The sequence below is a fragment of the Opisthocomus hoazin genome, chromosome 1 (assembly GCF_030867145.1).
Source record: "Opisthocomus hoazin isolate bOpiHoa1 chromosome 1, bOpiHoa1.hap1, whole genome shotgun sequence".
Classification (NCBI taxonomy): Eukaryota; Metazoa; Chordata; class Aves; order Opisthocomiformes; family Opisthocomidae; genus Opisthocomus; species Opisthocomus hoazin.
In genome coordinates, this window is record NC_134414.1 from 47,608,485 (window position 1) to 47,630,494 (window position 22,010).

The 22,010-nt window shown below is 38.4% G+C and overlaps 1 protein-coding gene across 2 annotated transcripts in view; it reads right to left on the reverse strand.

Moving 5' to 3' along the window:
- KLHL1 (kelch like family member 1) overlaps window positions 1-14,411 on the reverse strand; it is a 267,087-nt gene extending 252,676 nt beyond the window's left edge. For both annotated transcript variants that reach the window (XM_075422821.1, XM_075422810.1), the window contains exon 1: window positions 13,906-14,411. In XM_075422821.1, coding sequence (XP_075278936.1) covers window positions 13,906-14,411 — 506 coding nt within the window. The remainder of the gene's footprint in view (window positions 1-13,905) is intronic.
- Window positions 14,412-22,010: the final 7,599 nt, after the last annotated feature.

The window sequence follows — 22,010 nt, forward strand, 5'->3', positions numbered from 1 at the left end:
GACTGGGTTTTGATATTCTGAAACTTGTCTACTGTACATGACATGAAGTTTGTGTTTGTTTCATTCATTTTTTAATTTATGTTTTTAGACAGTGTTCTGTTCCTGAAGAGTAAAACATCTAGGAAAGTGGAAAAGGGGTCATTACAAGTGCTGCTTACTCTGAAAGGATGCTGGAATTCAGTCACTGACAGAAAGATTGCCTGTTAGGTAATGGTAAGATATCTCAGATAAAATAAGTTTCACTTGCATGCAAAGCGGAAATGTATTTTTCTGAGCTCCACCAGAGTCTCCATCAATGTAGAGTTTTTATGAAAACACAAAAAGGCAGTATCATTTTTTCTAATTTTTTCCGGGAAAAATTGGAATAAGTTAATGAAGAAATATATAAAATAAGAATAAATACAATTCAGCAAGGAAATTGGGACCCACCTACTTGGCATTTCAACATGCTCAAATGCGCAGATATAAAAGTTTTATTACAGTGTTGTGGCCCCGATAGCAAAGTTTGTGACATATAGTCAAAACAGGACATTTTAGTAGAGAGGCAGCAGCGCTTCGGAAATTAGTACTCTTCCTGGTTGCCAAGCTTGTCTATGTACAGTTATATAGACAGAAACATACAACTATGCATATATTGAAATATGCAGATTCTTCACCTTTTCACGTAAAAATAAGACATATTGATATTTTTCTGCTTAATTTAGGCCATAATCATACTTTCTACAAAACTTTTAGCAGACAATGTTATCTGCATACTAGCAAAGCACCTATCATGTGCTTGTAACAGAATGCACAAACCATCTGTCAGGTGGGGTTTTTTTTCAACTGCTGTATTCACACGCTAACATAAATAGCAAACAAAAATAAAATTCTTGAAGTGTATTTGAGCTTTTCCTACAGTACAGTAATCATGGGCGGCTCTGTTTAGACTACCAAACAGGCAAGAGAGAAAAATAAGCCCCCGAAGAGTGAAATTATTTGACTTCACCTTGCAAAATAACATATGCCTAGATAAGCCTGTGTTGTAATATGACAATTAGCCTCCAGAAAAATGAAAATAAAAAACTTATTTCCAAGATTCATTCTTGAGATTAATTAATCTTACTATTTTTTTTGTTTTCTGCATCTTGAACTTTTTCATTGATCTTTTCAAAATGTTCTTGCATCATTCACAAGAGAATTCATTTCAATGCCAGATAAAAGATTTTAGAAACATCTGTATCAGTTCTTAATTACCGAAATTTGGAAAGAAACCTTCCAATGAATTTATCCTTCAGAAGGAAGCCTCTTAGAAAATGGTTCATAAGACAAGGAAAATTCCTTCTTTTCTTAATTACTCTCTGCCTTTTTTTGCTACATAATTCCTAATCACCACTACAAAGGAAACAGGACACTTCAGACAGCAATCTCCTTGACTATACAACCATGTTTGATTCTGTGAGTTAGTTACACTCTTAATGCTGTGTATTCTCTTATTATGAGAGGACTAAGAGCCTACCACATAAAAAGATCTTATTTCAACTCTGAGCTTTAGTAATGTTTGAAGCTTGTCATGAAAACAGTGTCACCTGAAGAGAAATCAACCTAACAGCTTAGATGGTGGTGAGACAGATGGTACTACAGAATACTTAGTGCTATCAGAAAACTATGCAAAACTACTTATAAGTCTTTATTTTGTATCTAATTCACTATTTGCTTCTGGAAGCAAAAAACTTAATTATATTTTCAACAATCTTTTTAAGATGCTATAATGATAACTGACATTGAATGGGCTCATTGGGGGATATCAATAAAAATGCTGCACAAAAAAGAACACACTAAATTTCATATAATTAAAATTTTGGAGTTTGAGGAACTAAATACACAAGTTTTGGATATACACTTTATCCTCATTTTTATGAGTACTGTGGATGAATTTATTTTAGTATAAAAATTACATGAGGAAGATATAGGGTCTCACCTTTAAGGACTCAAAACACCTATTTTCAGTTTATAAGTTTCCTCATGTAATGCAGGTATTTTTGCTTTAGTGTACTGCCCCCCCAAAAAAAATAAAAAAAAAAAAAACCACACAGATAATAGTACTGGCATTTACTTCCAATCAGTATAATTTCCTTAAACTCTAAGCTTTTTAAGATATGAGTATGTGTGTATGTTAAATGCCTAACACAACAGGGACTGATTTTGGTTATGTGTAGTCATGAGATTTGGCACATCACAGTACTCCAGTGGAAAGAGCAAATCAAATGAGAAAGCCATACAATTTAAAGAGAGGATGTACTTCAATTATAAAGGAGATATTCAATGAATATTGTAAAAATGGGATGATAACAAAAATCTTTTAATCTCCGTAAGAAAGGTTAGAGTTTTTTTAAACTCTTTGTCAGCACCTGTAGGCAACCTTTCCATAGAAAGATACTGGCTGATAGTTTTAGAGAGGTTATTTAATGCACTTCCTTCTTCAAAACAAAAGGGCTGTCATGCTTAAACATGTTATGATTGACAGACATTTGTCCAACTTATTCTTCTAATCCCAGATATAAAATGGTCCACACTACTCCCAGTAAACCTGTTCCTGTGCATCAGTGTCATAGAATCAGTTTCTTACTGATCATCTCGTGTGATTTAAAACCTGTAAGTCTCTTCCAACATTTCTTTAATAGGAAGAGTAGATTAATATTGCTATCAAACCTTAAAAAATGGTAATCATTTTTTGGTACAACATGTCCTAAAATTCTAGTGTTTTCTTATCTAAAATTTCTCCAAACAATCCATATATTTCTTGACTGTCCTGGACAGCAGAGTTGAGGCTCTACCAAAACTGATCAGAGAAAAGGAATTATTGTTTTGCAGGCTATGTATCTGTTTATATACTCCTATGACTATATCTTAGCAGCATGGCATTGTTGACTCGTATTTTACTTGCTGTTTACTATTTGCAAATCTTCTGCAGAACTGCTGTCTAGACATATGACTCCACTGGGCGTCTCTGCTGATTATTGTTGTGACAGAGTAGGAAGTTGAACTATTCGATGCTTATTTTTTCAGAGGATGTCTCTGGTTTTTCAAGGTTATTTTGCATTCTAACTCTTTCCTGTAACATACTGATGAATCCTCTAAGACTCTTTTCATCTTTATTTTTAAGAAGCATATGCTTTATTTCATTATTTAGTCATTGATGACTACAATGAAAGTACTGGGCCCAAAAGAAACATATGAAAAATTCCAACTGATACAACTATTGTTTCTATTGTTTGTAACTTTGCATGTGAACAAGACTTTCCTCTTGCACGCCTTTTGTAGCAGTTTTCATAAATTCCATTCCCTCCCCCAGATGAACAGTGTACAGAAGTATTCACTTTCACCTAACTTGCAATCCTCTCAGAGACTATTATATTTTCAACCGAAAGTCATTAACCTTCTAAATTAAAATAATAGAAGTCAAGATATGCAAAACTCAATTCAGGAGGATTAATTATAATCAAATATGTTGGTGAAGGCATTGTTGATTAACAATCAATTATTTGTTGAAGCTTTTTCTATTAAAAAAATCTTCTGAAATGCGGCAGTAGTTTGAAGTCCTCATGTCTGTCAATAGAAGACTAAAAAGATTTTAAAAAAATTGTCCCCACTAACTGAAAATATTAAGAATTGTTTATTTAATATTCTTTACTTGTTTCTCCCCTTCCTTCTCCTCTCTCCTTCCTTGTTTTGAATCTTATTTATTTTGAAGTTGTGCTTACTATTGCTACTTGGGGGGGTGGGTATTTTTTTCACAGTATTTTTGTTCTGAGCTTCAGATAATTGCTATAAAAAGTAGGTTATCATTGTGGATAAATTAATAATAAGAATTAAGACAAAACAACTGATAAAAAAGAAAATCAACTTGCATAAATAGAGCCACCAGACATTACACACGGAAGGTGTACATTTAGCATGATGATTAGCACTATGGAAAGCTGTGAGAAATCATTTTATAAAAATAATCTTTCAGACATTGACAAATTATCATAATTCAATTGTATGCATAAAAATAGAACAGTGCATGTGTAGTTTACAAATTAATGGATGTATTATCCCAGATTCCAATTTATAAGTAGAAAAATAACATGGAATTTGAGAAAAAGTGGTGAACCAGGTCAGCCTGCAGGCCTGGATTAGTGATGCACCTAACCTGAGACACAAAAAGAACTTACATGTCCATAAGGAGACAGAAGTCTATCTAAGAACAGAAAGTTGAGTATCTGAAGTGTCACTTCTTCTTGCAAATACAGATGCACTGTTCTTTTTGCATGATTTCTCCATACTTATGACAATTGCCCAAGAAATATAAGACAACTTCTGTGCTCTGAAAGAATTTCTTCATCGCTAAACTATAAGGTATTCTGGGAGGAGATACTTTCAACAAAACTACCTAGTACAACAAAACCATGCATTAGGTATACATCATGTATTTTTTCTCTTTAACTGTTTCTACACCCTGTTTATAGGTATGAGTCACACAGTTGGAGAATCACTAGGAAGAATTAGGAGCCCAAATAAGATTCAGTCCTAGGACTACATTCAGCAAAGAGGATACAAGTGTGCAATTATACCCGTTCAGGTGAAAGGATTTTTCATGATCTTTGGTTTGGTTTTGTTTTGGGTTCCTCTTTGAGCTTTGCATAAAGCAACACTACAATAGCACCAAAAAGATATCATAAGGTCAAAATCATCTGCTTTTTCCACATGGTTAGAGTGGGAGGAAAGACAAAAACAGATGACAGACATATCCAAGCATTATAAAATGTTGAACATTTTAATGTTGATAAGATAAAATAAAACTGAAAACTCAACAGATACAGCTTAAAAAAGAATGGATGGTGAGTGATGCGTTCCTCACCATGAGCCCAGTCACTTATTAGACAATAAGAAAGTAAGTGCCTTAAAACCAGACAATCAAATCAGTGTGATAAAGATTATTGGTTTAGATTCAAGAAATAATTTTTAATTTTTGAAAAAGACATTTCCGTGTTTCAAACTCATTTTGAGATAACGGTAAATACTGAAACAATGCCAAAGGTCAAAAGATAAAATCTCCAGACCTGATTTTACATTTCATTTCTAACCTTCAATTTTAATATAACAATTTGAAGCAAATAATTCCAAACTGTGTAACACATACCACCTTGAACTGTCCTAATTCTCTCCACACTATTGTTTTGTTTCTGAGAATTAAATACTCACGTTCATCCTTTATTATCCATTTTATTTCATTAATTAAAGTCAATGTTTTTCATGTGAAAAATATTAGCGTGAACTCCTGTAAATTGATGTCTTTGGTCTGAGGTAAAAGCAGCTTCTGTACAGGCACTAGGCTAGAATGAGTATCTTCTGATTTCTGTAAGTTAGCCCTAGGACTTACTGTAAATCTTTTACTTTTAAAGCCTCCAGACATCTCAGCCCAACTGGGTCAAGTAGAACAGATCAAATTCCATGTGAAGTAGTGAAAATGGAAATCTGGAGAATGTGCCTAGGTAAGTGAAAGGCTGGATTCTGGACCCTAACTGCTAGAAAAGGTGTATGTGACACAGCCAAAATGTGGCAGGGAGATATGCAGTAAAGGACTGAAGAGAGAAGAAACTGGAGGTAGATTAGAAATGTCATTTGGAAAACCAGGCTACACATAACAATGACCAGTGGTGTTCTGAATATGTATCTTTATGACTATGTAACTGTAACGCTGGTCTAAACTTACAGTAATCCTCAACACTGTCAGCACAAATACTCAAGACTTAAGTTGGAAATAGGAGATATGGAATTATAGTCATGCACATTACAGATAATACAGTATTTCTTTTAGTTGATGAAATAAATGAAAAACACAGGGAAGAACAACCTGATATAAATGGAAAGTATGTATTGAAATTTCCAGGTAAAATTTAACATGAATTTTTGAAAAATTTACATTGTTTTGTTTCTTCTGCAGCTAATGCTTTCATTTCTTATTTTGTAATAAATTAAAAGTACTTTAAAAGTGTAAATTATGATAGTGTTTCAATCTGTTGTTATACTTAAAATTAACATTTTTTTAAAAAAATGAAATAAAAGATTGGAATGATTAATGGAAAAAATAAACAAAATTACAATATTTAGTAAAACTTTAAAAATATTATTTTAATATTTTAGATCTCTGTTTGGCTTAAATTACTGGTAAGCTATGACTTTTTGAAACAAAAATCAGAAATTTTAGGCACTGCTGAAATAATACTTTTGTTAAAGTTTACGTTTGGGGATTTTTGGGACTTGTTTTCAGTATTACTAGAGATGACTATACAGTTACTTACCTTTGTGTGGAAGTTGCAGTAGTTCTCAACATTCTACAGGACAGATTTCCTTTCTGAAAGTTATAAAGGCACACATCTAGCTACTTCCCTAGTGCAAATAGTTTACTTTCGGTCATCAAACTTGCATTCTAAAAAATTTTTCAAACAATACCAGGAAATTTATATACTAGGAAATTCTCCAAAAACTTCATAGCATACTCTTTAAGTGTAGTTTTCACCTAAAAAATGTTAATTTGGGATATAAAAGGAAAAAGTAACCTCTTAAGCCACTTGCAACAAGGTATTAAAAAAATGTGTCACAAGGATAAGAGGTAGCTTTTAGAAAGCAATGATCACTTGTTAAGAATATGTTAACCTATATGTAGCAGCACCATCCTTACGAATTTAGCACAGATTCCAACAATATGCTCTAATTTTTTTCCATGTGTACTATTTAAGTGAACTTCACTGCTCACAAAAATAACACAGGGGAATCAACTATAATAATAGCAACTAATATAATAACAGTAATGTAATAATAATAACTGTGTAGGAATCTACAGATTAAAAGTATGTGTATATGCATAAATATATAAAATATGTATATGTATATGCACATTTTATACATGTATGTGTTATGATGTTTCTATAAAGAGAGGAACTCAGATGATACAGATTTAGATATCTGTGTGCACATATAGACCTATATATGTCCATACTATTATTTTTACGACATTGTTTTTATCAGGGAAAATTGTTTCATCAAGAAAGACATTCAAGCCAACAGTACTGCTGGAGGCTTACCTATAAAGATCCAGCATCAACTAGATTATCCAGAGATAGCTGTTCTTCTCTGTACGTGCTTTCACTTTTACTATGGAAAAGCTGAACAGCATTTCTCTTTTCTAATGCTGTTTGCTGTTAATCTTAAGACAACCATAGTTTCAGAGGTATTTTATTGATTTAGCCACTCTCTGTGCAGCTGATATTTTTCACTGACAAATCTTTTCTTCATGCTGAATCTTTTGGAGATATTCTGGCAAAACAGTGCCAACATTTCTGAAAAGAAGTCCAGAGGAAAAAAATTTTGGTTTAGCCAATGTTTAAAGTACATTGATAATGACAACAAAAATAACTGTGCAGTCATGCTTTCTGGTGGGTTTAGTGGGCTCATGTTTTAGAGCATTCAGAGCATCCCCTTGCATTTACTGGGATGGGAGATATGCTCTTTACTAGTGCTATATAAATCTATCAAGATTTAATTAATTCTATCCTTTTAGAACAGTTTGAATTTGCAATGTAGACTTCAAATTATGTTAATTTTCTCAAATTTAACTGAACATTAAACATTTAAATTGAACATTTAAATCTGAAATAGCCACTTTAGACTACTGTTACACTCAATGAAGAGAAATGGACATGTCTGGAAGACAATTCACCTTATTCTAAAATGTGCATCTAAGAAAGAGATAAGATAAATCCCTATCACTGACAGAATGAATTACTCAAACTTAGGTGTCTTACTGACCCATTAAACATAGCAAATAGTACCATCAACTTGGCAGCAGTTGAGGAAACATGTCAGAGAAACACAGTAAAACTGGGAGCTGAGGAGAAAACAAAGAAATGGGAATTCTATTAAGATTCCATTAAAACTGACAAAGGAGCTAGAGGAAGGTGTAAAAGAATACTGAAATTTGAAGACTAGGAAATAGTGGCAGAGAAATGGAAGAATGAGAGTTCTGACAAGCTGTTAATGAACTAAGGGACAATTCGACTTGGTTTGTGAAAGCATCTAGGACCAGATACAGGAAAGAATGGACAGTTCTGCATTAGAATAAGCAACCTGGTGCATAAACCAAGGAGACAGATTGTAAGAGAAGCTAGTAATCAAGTAACACTGTCTAAGTAAGGAACCTAGGATTTGAATAAGGCAGTCAGGAATAATTTGAGACTGTGGAAAAGAGGAAAAAAAAAAAAAAAAGCTAGAATAAAAACCAGAAGGAGAACACATAATTAAGACAAAAAGAGTTTAAAGAGGACGGAACAGAAGTAAGTAAGTTTGGGAGCACCAGGAAGGAAAATGTATGAAGCTGTGCTTGCCATTAGAATCTCAAATGCAACAGAAGACTCTGAAGACTTGCTACCCCTTCAGCTGTCCTATTCCTCAATCTTTCTGCAGAAAGTACGCAATCACCATTGTAATTATCCACAAAAAAATTAAGAACTTCCTTTTGTTATCAGCTATTCCATCAGTTCAAGTGGCAGTGGGATATTCAGCAAATCCTCAAGTTTCAGTCCTGCATCCAAGCGGTGGACAAAAGAAATCAGAGCACATGAAATGACTTGTGCGTTCTCCTGCTTCTTCGTTAAAAACCAAAACTCCTAAACAGCCCATGTTACAAATGGTGGTCTAGAAGTAGCAAAGCCAAAGGCTTCACAGTTAGGAAATTCTAGAACTAGATTTTCCTTGTAACTTTAATTCAATGCCATCTATGTATACATACAGTTTTTAGCTATATGATCATGCACTATTTTTATCAGCAGATTCTTTTGCATCCCATGCGCAGAATATACATCCTCTGAGAATGAATCAGAACTTTGGAGGAGAAAGGTCTGTGGTCTGTGTTGTGTATGAATCCTGCCTCTTTGGTTGTGAAAGTCAAAAGTATAAGTATAAAAGCATAGAAGTTATATAACCTTTTTGAAAAGTTTTATAACCAAGTTGAAAAGCCAGCTTATGGTAAAGACAAATGAATTATTCTCTTCTGATTCCATAACCTAGAAATGCAGATGTGTGATCTATATTCCAGCCCTAGCATTAAATTACATTCGTAACAGCAGTCTATATGAGGTAGCCAGGTCAATGGAAAACGTAAGCAGCTATAAATTTGATATCTACAGTACCTAATTTTAGGATCTGGCTATCTTAGTAGTATCCACAGTTCATATTTTGGTATATAAATAATACCCAGAAGACAGCACCTCAGAAAAGCCGTAGCCATGTTCAGTTGAGAAAATACTTAAGGTGTGAGAACTCACAGGATAGACTAAGACATGGGAAGGTGTCTTGACTCCCCTCTTTCTGTAAGTTCGGGTACCGAAGTCAAAGCTGTAAATGGTAAACTCAACTTACTTAGAAACCAGAGCCCAGAATCCTCTCTTGAGACTAGATACATGTACAACAGTACATCAAGTACTTGACAATTTTCCCAACATTTTCTAAAATTATCAAAATATTTTCTCTTTAAATTAGAAAGCTGCATTGAAATTCTTGCTCATCCTGACAGGTTTCAAACTGGTAACTTTCTAGAGCAGCATGCTAACCACAAGGCGGTGAGTTGCTAAGAGAAAAGCAGAGAGACTTGAAAGTGGGAGAGGTTAACGGGCAAAAGCATCAAAATGCAAGATTTGTGAGATCAGAAAAGAAAAATACAAAAGAAATGCTTATCTGACTGTTTTGATTCTATAGTTTAAGAATACACGTTTTTAAGTTCCTGGTTCTACCCTGATCATTACTATTGTTTCTTACCAAATAATGATCTCATTTAAATTAACAGTTTTGAGCATAGAGACTTGCAAACTAAATTGCTCAGTTACTGTCTGAATTACAAAATTATGCTCTCACTTTTTAACCTTTTGGATGCCTGTTGATACTGAATTTTTTACTTCCCAGTGTCGAACTTGGCAGAAACAGTAGAAGATGGTCTTTTCTTGTGACTTTTTCTAGTGAAGCAAGATATGGGTGTGAAACTGCTGTGTGAGGAGGGCACAGTACCCAGTCCTTTCATTTCTTGCTTTACAGTACACTATTATAAAGTATCTAATGGTGGCAGGACTTACAATCTTCTTTCAGAAGCTGTATTTTCAAACACTTCTATGTTTTATGAAAGACTTCTGCACTGTCAGTGTTTGCTTTATGTGGGTTAGGCATATCTAGCATATCCTTCTCGGAGCTGTCTCTTGAACAAAATGTTAACTGAATCCTGTGTTCGTTATTCCTCTTGCACACAGACAGAGGAGTCTGGAACTGGGTTGCAGAAGGGCTCATCATTTATGGGTGCAACTGAGAACACAGAAGGGAGTGGGAGAAAAATGCTGTGTGCTCTGAAACCAGCAATTCAACTCTTTTTCGCTTTTACCTCTCTCTCTGTTTTAACCCCTCCATTGTAAAGTAGCGCTGTTGTAGAGATAATTCATGAACAGTTTGTGAGGCACATACTGAGTGTAGTGGTGAACAGAGCTGAGGGCTCATGAGTAATTAAGTCTTCGCAAGATTTGGACAGTGCAAAGCAAGCAAAGCATGCTACCACCCACTGAGGAAGGAGGGAAGAAGATACTGACTCTGCTTATTAAGTGAATACCATTCATGTTGAGGGTTGATTAATATGTCACATGAAAAAAGCTATCACAGTCATGCAAAAACTCCACTATAAACTCATAGGAGCTGATGGCTATACAGAAAATCTTAGCATTGGTATTTTCCTAGTGTTTTGTGCTCAATTTATAAGTCTTAATTGTAAATTCATTAAATAGGTTTTTTCTAACAGCTTTTTCTTACAAAATTTAGATCGAAATACAGCTTATGTTTAAAACTCTACTGCACCTGTTGCCAAATTTGTCATGCAAGCCCTAAAACAATTTGATATGCAAGTTTTCAAGCAATTTCAAGCAATCAATTAGTGTTTTAACACTAATTGTTCACTGTAAAACATTTTTTGTTCCTACAAATACAGTATGGAATGTAGAACAATGATGTCAGTACTTTATATCATGCAGGAAGACTAACCCTTCAGTCTTCTTAGTGCCAACAGGACTATCCACATAACCTTACTTCTGCGCATAAGTACATTTAGCATGACAGGATGTTCTTTAGAAGCATACAAAAGCAATTTGATAAAATAGAATGCAGTTGTTATTACCCAATCAGGCTCTCTCATTAAATAAATTCCATAATATCTCACAGAATATTAACAGCAAAATTACTAAATTAAGATCATTCAGCTAAGCATTTAACTTAGATGTGAAAACAGAGTAACTACAAGTCCACAAACAGCCAAAACCAATTCTGCACAGGAGATGGGCTGAAAAAGGACTCCAGTACAGAATTCAAATATCAAGCAGAGGGGAGCAACCAGGAAAAAAAAATAAAACCAAACAACTCTTTTGGCGATACAAAGATCCCAAGTAGAAGAAAAGGAAAAAAATCTGTAATTTTCGCTCGTACATACATACTAAGAATGTATTAATCCCAAGCATAAAATCAAAGCTGCCTTGTTAACACGCTCCTCACATTGTGTCCTGCCACTGGGTTGCTAGCTAATAGTGGCCAGAGACCTCCTGTTCACAACACTTGAAGTATTGTAGAAATGGTCCATAGTGGAACATATCCAAATGTTGAATTCTCACTGTTTTCACAAAACAAAAATATTGTTTTCCAAACAGCGCTAAAGTATTGAAGTAGTTTCTAAATCTGTACAGGACAAAATACTAATAAGAGCCAGGAGTTAACAATTTTACATTCCCTGTACCAACCATCCAGGTGTATGCCTAAAGGCTTGGTGGAAGTTCCACATATTCGCCTGTTTATGTATTTGGTGGTATCTGTCATTCAGGATGGAATGGTAGTTTACATATCCTATATTCATAATGAAGTAAAGAAGCTGGCACCATTGATAAAAAGACTAATTTCTACAGAAAACATAACTTGTCAGAGCATTAGGAGACTGCTGGATCACAGAGCTTTCAAGCACAGCATTGCCATTTTTGCAGCACTTGACCACCACTTGCCATAGCAGTCAAAACTCATACAGGTAAATCAAAGGTTCTTAGGTGGAAAAAAAGAAAGTCTCAGACTCTAAATTTCACCTCTCAAAAGGTGGCATATTCATTAATAACAAAATGGTATTTCCCTGCCTTAGTTATTTTAAATCTGAACAAATTTTACCAGATTCCTTCAACAAGACTAGGGGCTACTGATGACTGCATGTGCTCTTTCAGTAGCAATGAATGAAGAACATGGAATAAACGAATTATAAACACCCAAGAGCAGTAAGAATAAATCAGATACGTATTATCACAGAGTACATATGTCATGAGGAAGCTCATTCTAGCATATCAACTCTTATGGACAAATCAAGCTGTGCCATTAAAATCCAGTAAGCTTCTTCGAGTATGCAGGTCTCTGCAGATTCTCAGACCAGTGACGCACCTAATGTAAAATCTATAGAATGAGAGGATGTTTTTACCAGTTTTAACCCCTTCTACTCAGTTCAGAAACCTTGAACAGATAATTTCGGTTTATTCTACCTGTCTTTATAGTGTATCTCTATAACATTTTGTATCGCATCCTATGATAAGCATCTTCTTGTTGTTCAGAATAACTTCCAATGTTCATGAAAACTTCAGCATCGCTTTTTCTTTAACAATGTACCTTAAGTCAGCCATCAGCTGTTCTACATTTGTTTAACCCATGCAGGTCCTGTGGAATGAACTATGCTACCTGACAAAACAATGCAGAGTTTCAAGCAGAGGATATATGTTTTAGGTCTCTATGAAAAAGCTTAACATACTCAAAGTTATACCCACATGTATGTTTACCTACAGCTGTATTAATCCAAAAAAATGCACAGTGCTGTCTCTTCTCTAACAAAATATTTAATACCATATGCTTTAGTTTCAACACGAAGAGCACAAATCATTTTCTTTTCTGTTTAGAAACAGAACTATACAATTCTTTCCACAGAAAAAAGAATAAATGACAAAGGAAATGAAAATGAAATTATTTTAACCATGGGGAGGGAGGGGCAAGCAGAGTTAAACCAATGAAGTGTTTTATCCTGAGGATTATCTGTATAACAGTATTCCTGGAAGCTCTATGTTAACTGCATTTCCTTCTTCTAATGATTTTAATTTCTGTTTGGGCCGAGGGCAGGAGGAGGGAAAAGACTGAGAAAGCAAAGCAGTTCAAGATTATCAGAAGTTTCATACAAAACACAGACACCTGGATGTGTCTTGTTTGTTCTTATGTCTTCCCAGGTGTCACTCAGTTGACAAATCATAAAACAAATTCTTATTTTTCTCTGAGGTAGGCTGTGACGAGATTTAGTCACCGAGTTCCAGGAAAGCGGATGTTTTTACTTTCGAGCTTTCCCCTGGCATCCCAATACTCGGAACACCACCACCACCACCACCACCTCCCGCCAGCATTTTAATGAACTTCTTAGAAAGCTGGGTGCCGACGATCCCCAGGCGCGGAGCCCCGGCTTTGGGAGCCGCGTGTGCCCGGGCCAGACCCGCGGGCAGAGGCAGGAGCAGCATCCCCTGCCCGCCGCGCCCTGACCCTGGCCGGTCTCTCCTGGGACCCTCGGGCAGCACCCCCGGCCGCCCTTCCCGCGCAGCGGGCCGCCCCTCTGCCCCCAAACCCTGCCAAGGCAAAGGGAGGAGCCCTCCCGCCCCCGGGCCCCGCCGCCCTCCCGCACCAACGACCCCACACCTGCCCATCGGCGCCCGTACCGCCGTCCACCTCCCCCCCCCCCCCCGCAGCCCCCCGACCCGCGGACGCCGCGCAGGCTGCGCCAAGGCCGCCGCGGCTCCCTACCTGTGCCCGCCTCCGTCACCTGTTGCCCGGCTGCCTCCATCCGCGCAGCCCCCCGGCGCCTCCTCCCGCTCCGGCGGCGCCAGGGGCTTCTCGGGCTCCCGGGCCACCTCCATCCCGCCGGGCACCGCCTCCTCCTCCTCCTCCTCCTCCAGGGACTCCACGTAGAAGACGGTGCGGGGCGGCGGCCCCGGCCCGTGCCCGTGCCCCAGCCCGTGCCCCACGCCCGGCCGGCCGCCGGCGGGCAGCAGCGTCCCGTTGGGCGGGCCGGCCGTGGTGGCCGCCGAGGAGGAGGTGGAGGAGGCGGATTTCTTCCAGAAGACGCCGTTGCCCCTCTCCTGGCTTTTCAGCAGGCGGCTCTGGCTGGGCCCCCAGTGCTCGAAGCCGCTGTCGGGCGGCAGGCAGCCGCCCCCCGCCGGGCCGCCCGCCGGCGAGGGGTGGCTGAACAGTTTCCAGCGAAGACGCAGGATGTGCTTCACGTCGAAGTCTTTCCTGCCGGAGCCGGACATGGTGCCGCGGCGGGCGGGGGACAGGCGCGGGCTGAGGCGGGACTCGCGGCGGGCAGGCAGGGCCGGGCGGCGGAGGCAGCACGGCAGCACGGGGCGGCCCCGCTCCCGGCAGCGGCGGCGGCTTCTCCGGGCAGCGCTGCGCCTGCAGGGCTGGGGGGGGGGGATGCGCGCACACACCGGTGCGGAGAGAGAGAGGGAGGGTGGATGGATGGATGGATGGATGGATGGATGGATGGATGGATGGAGCGATGCACAGAGCCGAGGGGAGGTAGAGACGCCCAGCAGGGAAGGGAGAAGGAGACAACTGCGCGGTGATCGGTGGAAAGGGGAGGAGAGATAGGCAGCAACGGAGAGGCACCTCTCAGGGGAGACAGGCACTTGCCGGGGGAAGAGCGGGTGAGGGAGGCTGCGAAGAAGACGCGCTGATCGGGTTAACGGGGGAGCGAACGGAGGACCAGCGTCGGCAGCAGCCGCAGCGGGAGGCGGGTGGCCCTCCCTCAGTCCCTCGGAGCTCCGCGACCGAGCGCGGCCAGAAAGGGAGAAGTCACCTGGAAGCCTCTCCCCACCTCCCGCCTTCCTATCCCTTTTCTCAGGGGAGTCCCGTGCCTGCGGTTATCTGGGGTGGCAAAGCCGGACAGCTGGCGTGGAGAGAAAGCGGGGCTCCTTTATATACACCGTACGTAGGAGGGGAAAAAAAAAAAAAAAAAAAAAAAAGAGGCTGTCAAGGTCCTCACTGTACAATTTTCCATCTATCTCACCGAGCCGCCCCCTCCCCTGCATGTGACGCAGATGTGCTCCGGGGTTATCGGTGTGAAGAGACAGAGGGGAAAAAGATGCTTCAGTCTTCCTCCTGCAAGTAAGTCGGCAGGTCACTAACTGTCCCTTATAACCTTCTTCTCCCCTCTCTCCCGTGCAGGTCTTCTCACCTTGCTGTTTTGGCTCTGAGAACACTATGTAATACTGGGAGCAAAATAAAGTGAAACAACAAATGCAGCAGCAGCAGTAAACACGAGAGCGTGAATCGTAGGCATACAAACTTAGCAGATCGCACGCAGGCTGGGTGAGGTTACAGGTTAATGATTTATTCTGCAGGCTCCATTTATTATCCTGTTGGTTCAGTGTTGCTCTACCAGTAGAAAACGTTGGATAGAGGGACAGTGTGTCAAGCAGAAATAGCACTACACATCTGCTTCTTACCTTTTATATCTGCTTTCAATGCAATCTGACAGTGTTAAACCCAAGGGAGGTTCCTTCACAATGCAGAGACCTGTTTAGGAACATCTGCTCACTTGGGAAGGGTGTCACAAAGTACACTGTGCATCTGGGACATAATTACAGAATTAAAAGCTTCATGGAGAAATGTCGGAAAGGGATAGGGGGGCAAAACTACACTGCATATCATCACTTGCTAGCTCATAAATCCTTGTGCCTGAAAAGTTGCCAGCAGTAAGATGATATACAGAATGCCTGCAATCCACCTGTACCTTGGAAACTAGTATTTTAGAAGAAGATTTATCCCTAGGAAAATAATGAAAAATATTGTATTTTTCTCCAAGTACTCTTTGCTTCACCCATGCACATGTGAGCTATCAGAAGTTTGCTATACTAACCCTTTCTTTGTGAATTCGAGAAGTTGAAGGAATTCTTTCTCTCAAGCTGGAATGTTTTAACTCCACATTCATTTCAAGCACTATAGCTTGAAAATTCCTCCAGAGAAACACAGAAGTCGAACAGTAATTAACAATTTTATTACTGTTTTATTTACTTTATCACTGAAGTATATTACTGTTTTATTTAGTTTATCACTGAAGCAGTGCTTCTGGGTACAAACCAATATTAGGTTTTGTGTTTTAACATTGATAAAGTCCCGAATTTAACAGAACAAGAAATTCAGGACACATAAAGTCCCACTTTTAAGGGAAGAAAAATTGCCACTGTCCATTTTAAATATTGATTTATGCCACAACAGCTGGACTGCAAACTCTCCGGTGCCTCAATTTTGCTCTCAGTATTCAGTGATGAAAAAAGACAAAAACCATTCTAAAGCAAACAGTAGAGACAGTTCATTTTTATCCAGGAACTGATCTGAGTGAACATGTGCTGCTTGGGAGAGCAGCAGGAAGAAAAGCCTAAAAATTTTCATCTAGAATAGGCCAGATTAAATTTTCATCATTTTGGAGACTTTAGAAATGCATCTCTTATGACAATATATGTGAAACCATCTGTAGTGAATCCTGGTTACTTTATGTCTAGTTACAAGCTCTAAAAGATGCTTCAATGAATACGCAGATAAAAAATATACTATCTGTTCTGTATTTAATACCTGTTAACTGATTAGGAAAATTCAGAAATATTCTGGTTTTTACATCATGTCCTTGACATGTTATAAATCAGACATTTTAAAATCTTCATTACTGTTTTAGTTGATCATTTGATGTCAATAGCTGATAGATTAGATCTTCTAGCTTTACTTCTGTTACACAGATAAATGTAAATAACAGTACATTCCAACAATATTGTTCTTCTAAATGTACTTCAGAGGTCAGTTAATGAATGTTTTACAGTATCACCCAAGAAAGTAATTCAGTTTTTTATCACCTTTCCAGTAAAAACTAGCAAGAAATTATAGGGGGAAAAAATATTTTATTCTTACCCTTTTATTTCAGTCATGTCAGTAACTGAAATAAATAGTCTTGGATATTTTTTTAATAATTCAGATCTCAAATCCGCTCCTCAATATCTCGCATATTGTCTTTGATATACTTTTTAACAGTACTTGATTCTTTCTTATTTTGGTACATAAATATTTTTTGCAAGTACGAGATGCATTAATTTGGTATGTAAACCTGATTTTTCATTAATTACGAACACTTCTCTATTGTAAAATGAAATGTGGACAACTCTGTTTTCTTAATTCATACCACATTCACAGATATTTTGTCAATGTATGGTAAACAAGAGCTACCCCAGAAAAAGCAGCACTGGAGAAGTAGCTATTGTCACTACATGTAGTTCATCAATAAATTGGTCTCCTAAGCATGAAGTAAAGGAATGAATCAGTTTGGTTTACTTTGGTGTTCATAGTTTCTTATATTTGTGTTTCCCTGTGAACATTTTTGACATATGTCAAGGAGGCAAAGAACACATTCTAGATTATTGCATGACCACAACACAGCTTATGAGTTTCAGTTGAAACTTCTGGTACATAAAGAGATTAATGTAACTCTATAGGTTGTCCAGACTTGCTTCTCCGTCCATGAGAAGAAAAAATGGTTCTCTACTGGAGTTCTAGGGACCTTGCTTGTAGCAATTACAATAAAAGAATTAGTTCACTAGTCAAATATGTCTTAGTCTACTCATATGGGCTTGATGTGAACGTATGACCATAACTGTGAAAATACACGTCTCTAAGTTGTTGGAGGGAAACATTTTGATGCCTAACAACCTTCCATCCTTACCTTAGACATCCCATGAAGTATAGCCAAGACAGTAATAAACATAGGCAAGCTGCCACATATCTGTTGGTTGCACACTGTAACATAGTGTATGACACTGTATTTTTGCTTATTGAACAGCATGTTTCTGAACTTCCTCACTCGTACTTTCTCCAGGTGATTCATAGCCACTCAAATCTTGAATAACTTTGCAGACCTTTCTTGAAAGTACTCACGACTCTTTTTTCTTTATCAGTTAGCTAGGCAAACAGATGAAAGTGGTTAATCTTTACGTCCCAGTTACGAGTCAGATTCCTGACACTTTCTCTTTGTGTTTTTTTGTCTTTCTAATGTTCTTCAAATGAATTAAATTCACATAGTCATGTCCCTAAGGAAGTCTCATGCTCATGTTTTGTAGGCAAAATGGCTTAGGGATACTTATTCTTTTAATAAATGCTCCAAGTAGTAAAAAGCGCTTCCAATGAGGAAGAGATTGAAGTAAGTATCCAAAGTGGTCACATTTTATCACATTTTATTAACCCTCTTTTTTCCTTCTTTCCATTGCAAAGGTTTGGAGTATTATTTACTTTGGGGTTTCAGATGTTTTACATTAAGCTGTTTACGTGTTGTACCCTGCACCCCAGGGAGAACTGGTCGATCAGGAATAAAGTTAAGTTGTAGTTGCAGTTACCAATTGTTACAACAAGCAACAGAGAAACCATCATCAAAAGGTAATTTGCTTAACCATACCCTTAGGGTTATGAATAGTCCTAATCTATGGGAGTCTCTACAATACATCTACATAGTTGAAAGACATATAGCAAGTGAGTCTGAACGTGATGAACATATGTGTTATTGTGGAACGATAGGCATTAATACAAGAAGAGATATACCTCTTAGCACATTGAAAGCATAAGGGGTAATTTTGTTACTGATTTCTAACCTGTCATGTATTTTTAACCCAGAAGACACTAAATCTTGATGAAAAGAAACAGAAAAAGTGAGAAGAAACATCACTGTCGTTTGAATAAGGACGATACTAGAATGAATGGTTTCAAAACCCTTCTTATTTGAATGAGGGAATTCTCACACGAATGAATGAACATGTACTTCAGCTATAAAGATGCTGAATTTGTAGGTGGTTAATTATACATTCAAAAGGAAGAATCTGAGGGTGTTAAAAAGATGCTGTGAAACACATCTATGGAATACTCAAGCTGAAGATAGTAGAGAAAAATTGATGGGACTAGACATCCATTGAGAGATCTAAACTTACTGAAGAAAGTGGCAGTGTATTAATGATAAACAAATAAATAATGTGCTAAGCCATACTCTTTAAACTTTTGTGGTGTACAAAGCCTTTGAACGAGCTTTATGAAATGTAGATCTATTCTAAATCGGTTTAGATAAGTAAACTGTGAAACACTGTGAAAAGATAGTAGTAGAAAACTAAGGTGTTATTTTGAATATAATGTATATATATAATGCTGTGGCATTGCTGTGAGTCAGGAAGGAGAGTTTCAACTGGTTGAGCTGATCTTCCTACCGTAATAGTATATGTAGATGTATTTAAAATACTATAAATATGTCTACACTTATTAACTATGATTGTTTTCTAAAGGTAAAAAGGAGTAATAAAAACAAACAGTAAACCACAACCAATTCACTTGTCAGCTCTTCTATGTGTTTTTTTATAGTGAGTTTTCACCTGAGATTGAACTTTTGAGAACAAGTTTGCCTTTGACAAGTTAAAAAGCTGAATGATGTTATTTGTGAAAACTAACAGTGACCTAGCACTGTATAGATTTCTGTAGGTATGGTCACATGACCAGCTACATTTATTTCAGGGGACAACAAAACCTGCTTCTGCATACTTGTAGTTTGCTGCCTCTTTAGTAGAGCTGAATAAAATAACGATGTATGAATTGCCTCCAGTGGGGATTTTAACAGATACATTTTATTCTCCATTGCAGGAGCCCAGAAGAGCCCAATCACTTATCCTATATTAGCTTGAGGGACAGTCACTTCTTAAACCATTTCATTATGATCACAAGCAGTTGTATAAACACACCCTAAAGCAGTTTTTAAATGGTCAGACAATTTCACTTAAGAAGCATAAATGCTACGTAAAATTGTGAAACCGGAGAAATAATTATTAAATTTAGAAAATAAGGCAAATTAAAGAGTATTAAGGTTCTTCAATTCCAAAATCGTAGAACTGTACAATAGTTTGGGTTGGACGGGACCTTTAAAGGTGATCTAGTCCACCCCCCCTAAAACAAGTAGGGATATCTTCAACTATATCAGGTTGCTCAGAGCCCCATCCAACCTGACCTTGAATGCTTCCAGGGACGACGCATCTACCACTTCTCTGGGCAACCTGTTTGTGTTTCACCACCCTCACTGTAAAAAATTTCTTCCTTCTATCTAGTCTAAACCCATTACCCCTTGTCCTACCAAAACAGGCCCTGCTAAAATGTTTGTCAAATTTGTCAAGCTCTCTTACAAGCCCCCTTTAATCAACGAAAGGCTGCAACTAGGTCTCCCTGGAGCCTTCTCTTCTCCAGGCTGAGCAACCTCAGCTCTCTCAGCCTTTCCTCATGGGAGAGGTGTTCCAGCCCTCTGATCATTTTTGTGGCCCTCAACTGGACCCAGTCCAACAGCTGCATGTCTTTCTCGTGCTGAGGGCTCCAGAACTGGATCCAGGACTCCAGGTGGGGTCTCACCAGAGCAGAGTAGAGGGGCAGAATCACCTCCCTCGACCTGCTGGCCATGCTTCTTTTGATGCAACCCAGGAGATGATTGTCCTTCTGGGCTGCAAGTGCACATTGTCAGCTCATGTCCAACTTTTCATCCACCAGTATCCCCAAGTCCTCCTTGGCAGGACTGGTCTCAATCCGTTCATCCCCCAGCCTGTATTGATAGTGGGGTTTGCCCCAACCCAGATGCAGGACCTTGCACTTGGCATTGTTGAACTTCATGAGGTTCACACAGGCCCACCTCTCAAGCCTGTTTGGGTTCCTCTGGATGTCATCCTGTCCTTCAGGCATGTCAATGGCACCACTCAGCTGGATGTCACCTACAAGCTTGCTAAGGGTGCACTCAGTCCCTCTGTCTATGTCATTGATGATGATATTAAAGAGTACTGGTCCTAACAGAGACCATTAAGGGACATCACTTGTCACCAACCTCTATCTGATCATTGAGCCATTGAACACTACCTTCTGGATGAGACCATCCAGCCAATTCCTCATCCACTGAGTAGTCCACCCATCAAATCCATATCTCTCCAATTTAGAGAGAAGGATATTTTGGGGGACCATGTCAAAGGCCTTACATATGTCCAGATAGATGATGTCTGTAGCTCTTCCCTTCTCCACTGGTGTAGCCACTCCATCATAGAAGGCCACTAGATTGGTCAGACAGGATTTGCCCTTGGTGAAGCCATGCTCTCTCAAATCACCTGCCTATCCTCCATGTGCCTTAGCATAGCTTCTAGGAAGATCTGTTCCATGATCTTCGCGGGCACAGAGGTGAGACTGAAAGATCAGTCATTCCCAGGGCAGCTCACACAGTTTCTCTGTTGCAATGCCTGTCGGTTCTCTCAAGAAATACATAGTTTCTACCTGCATTTCCCAAGCTGGCTGTGGATTACCCTTATTTGAAAAAAAGTTTTATGCCTTCTTTCCGAAGTTATGGTCAAGAGAAACAGCTGAACTCCATTTAGTACAGGTTTGGCAGAGCACACACCTTTGTGCTCCTGTGCCTTATTGCATATGATATCCTTAGACCTGACCATTTGGAAGCCACTCATCTGTTCCATTTGCTGATTCACATGGAAGCTGTTCCCATCTATTTTAGGTGATAGAATTTCTTGTTAAAATCATTATTTTGTTTTGTTTTGATTTAAATCTAAAACTTTAAGCAGTGCTTCTGTGAATGATATCAATCTATCTTTGTGGAAATTCGGTGATGCAAAGAAAATATGATGTTTTTTCTTAACTACATTCAATAATAGTTGCTGTCATTTTTCCTTTTACTTGGAACATTCTTAGAACTGGTAAGCTTTCATGTTCAGTTCAAAAAATATGTGGTTTCCTCCTGACCTTCTATTTAACATTTATTTTTTAATCTTAAGTAAAAACTTCTGACAAATATTATATAT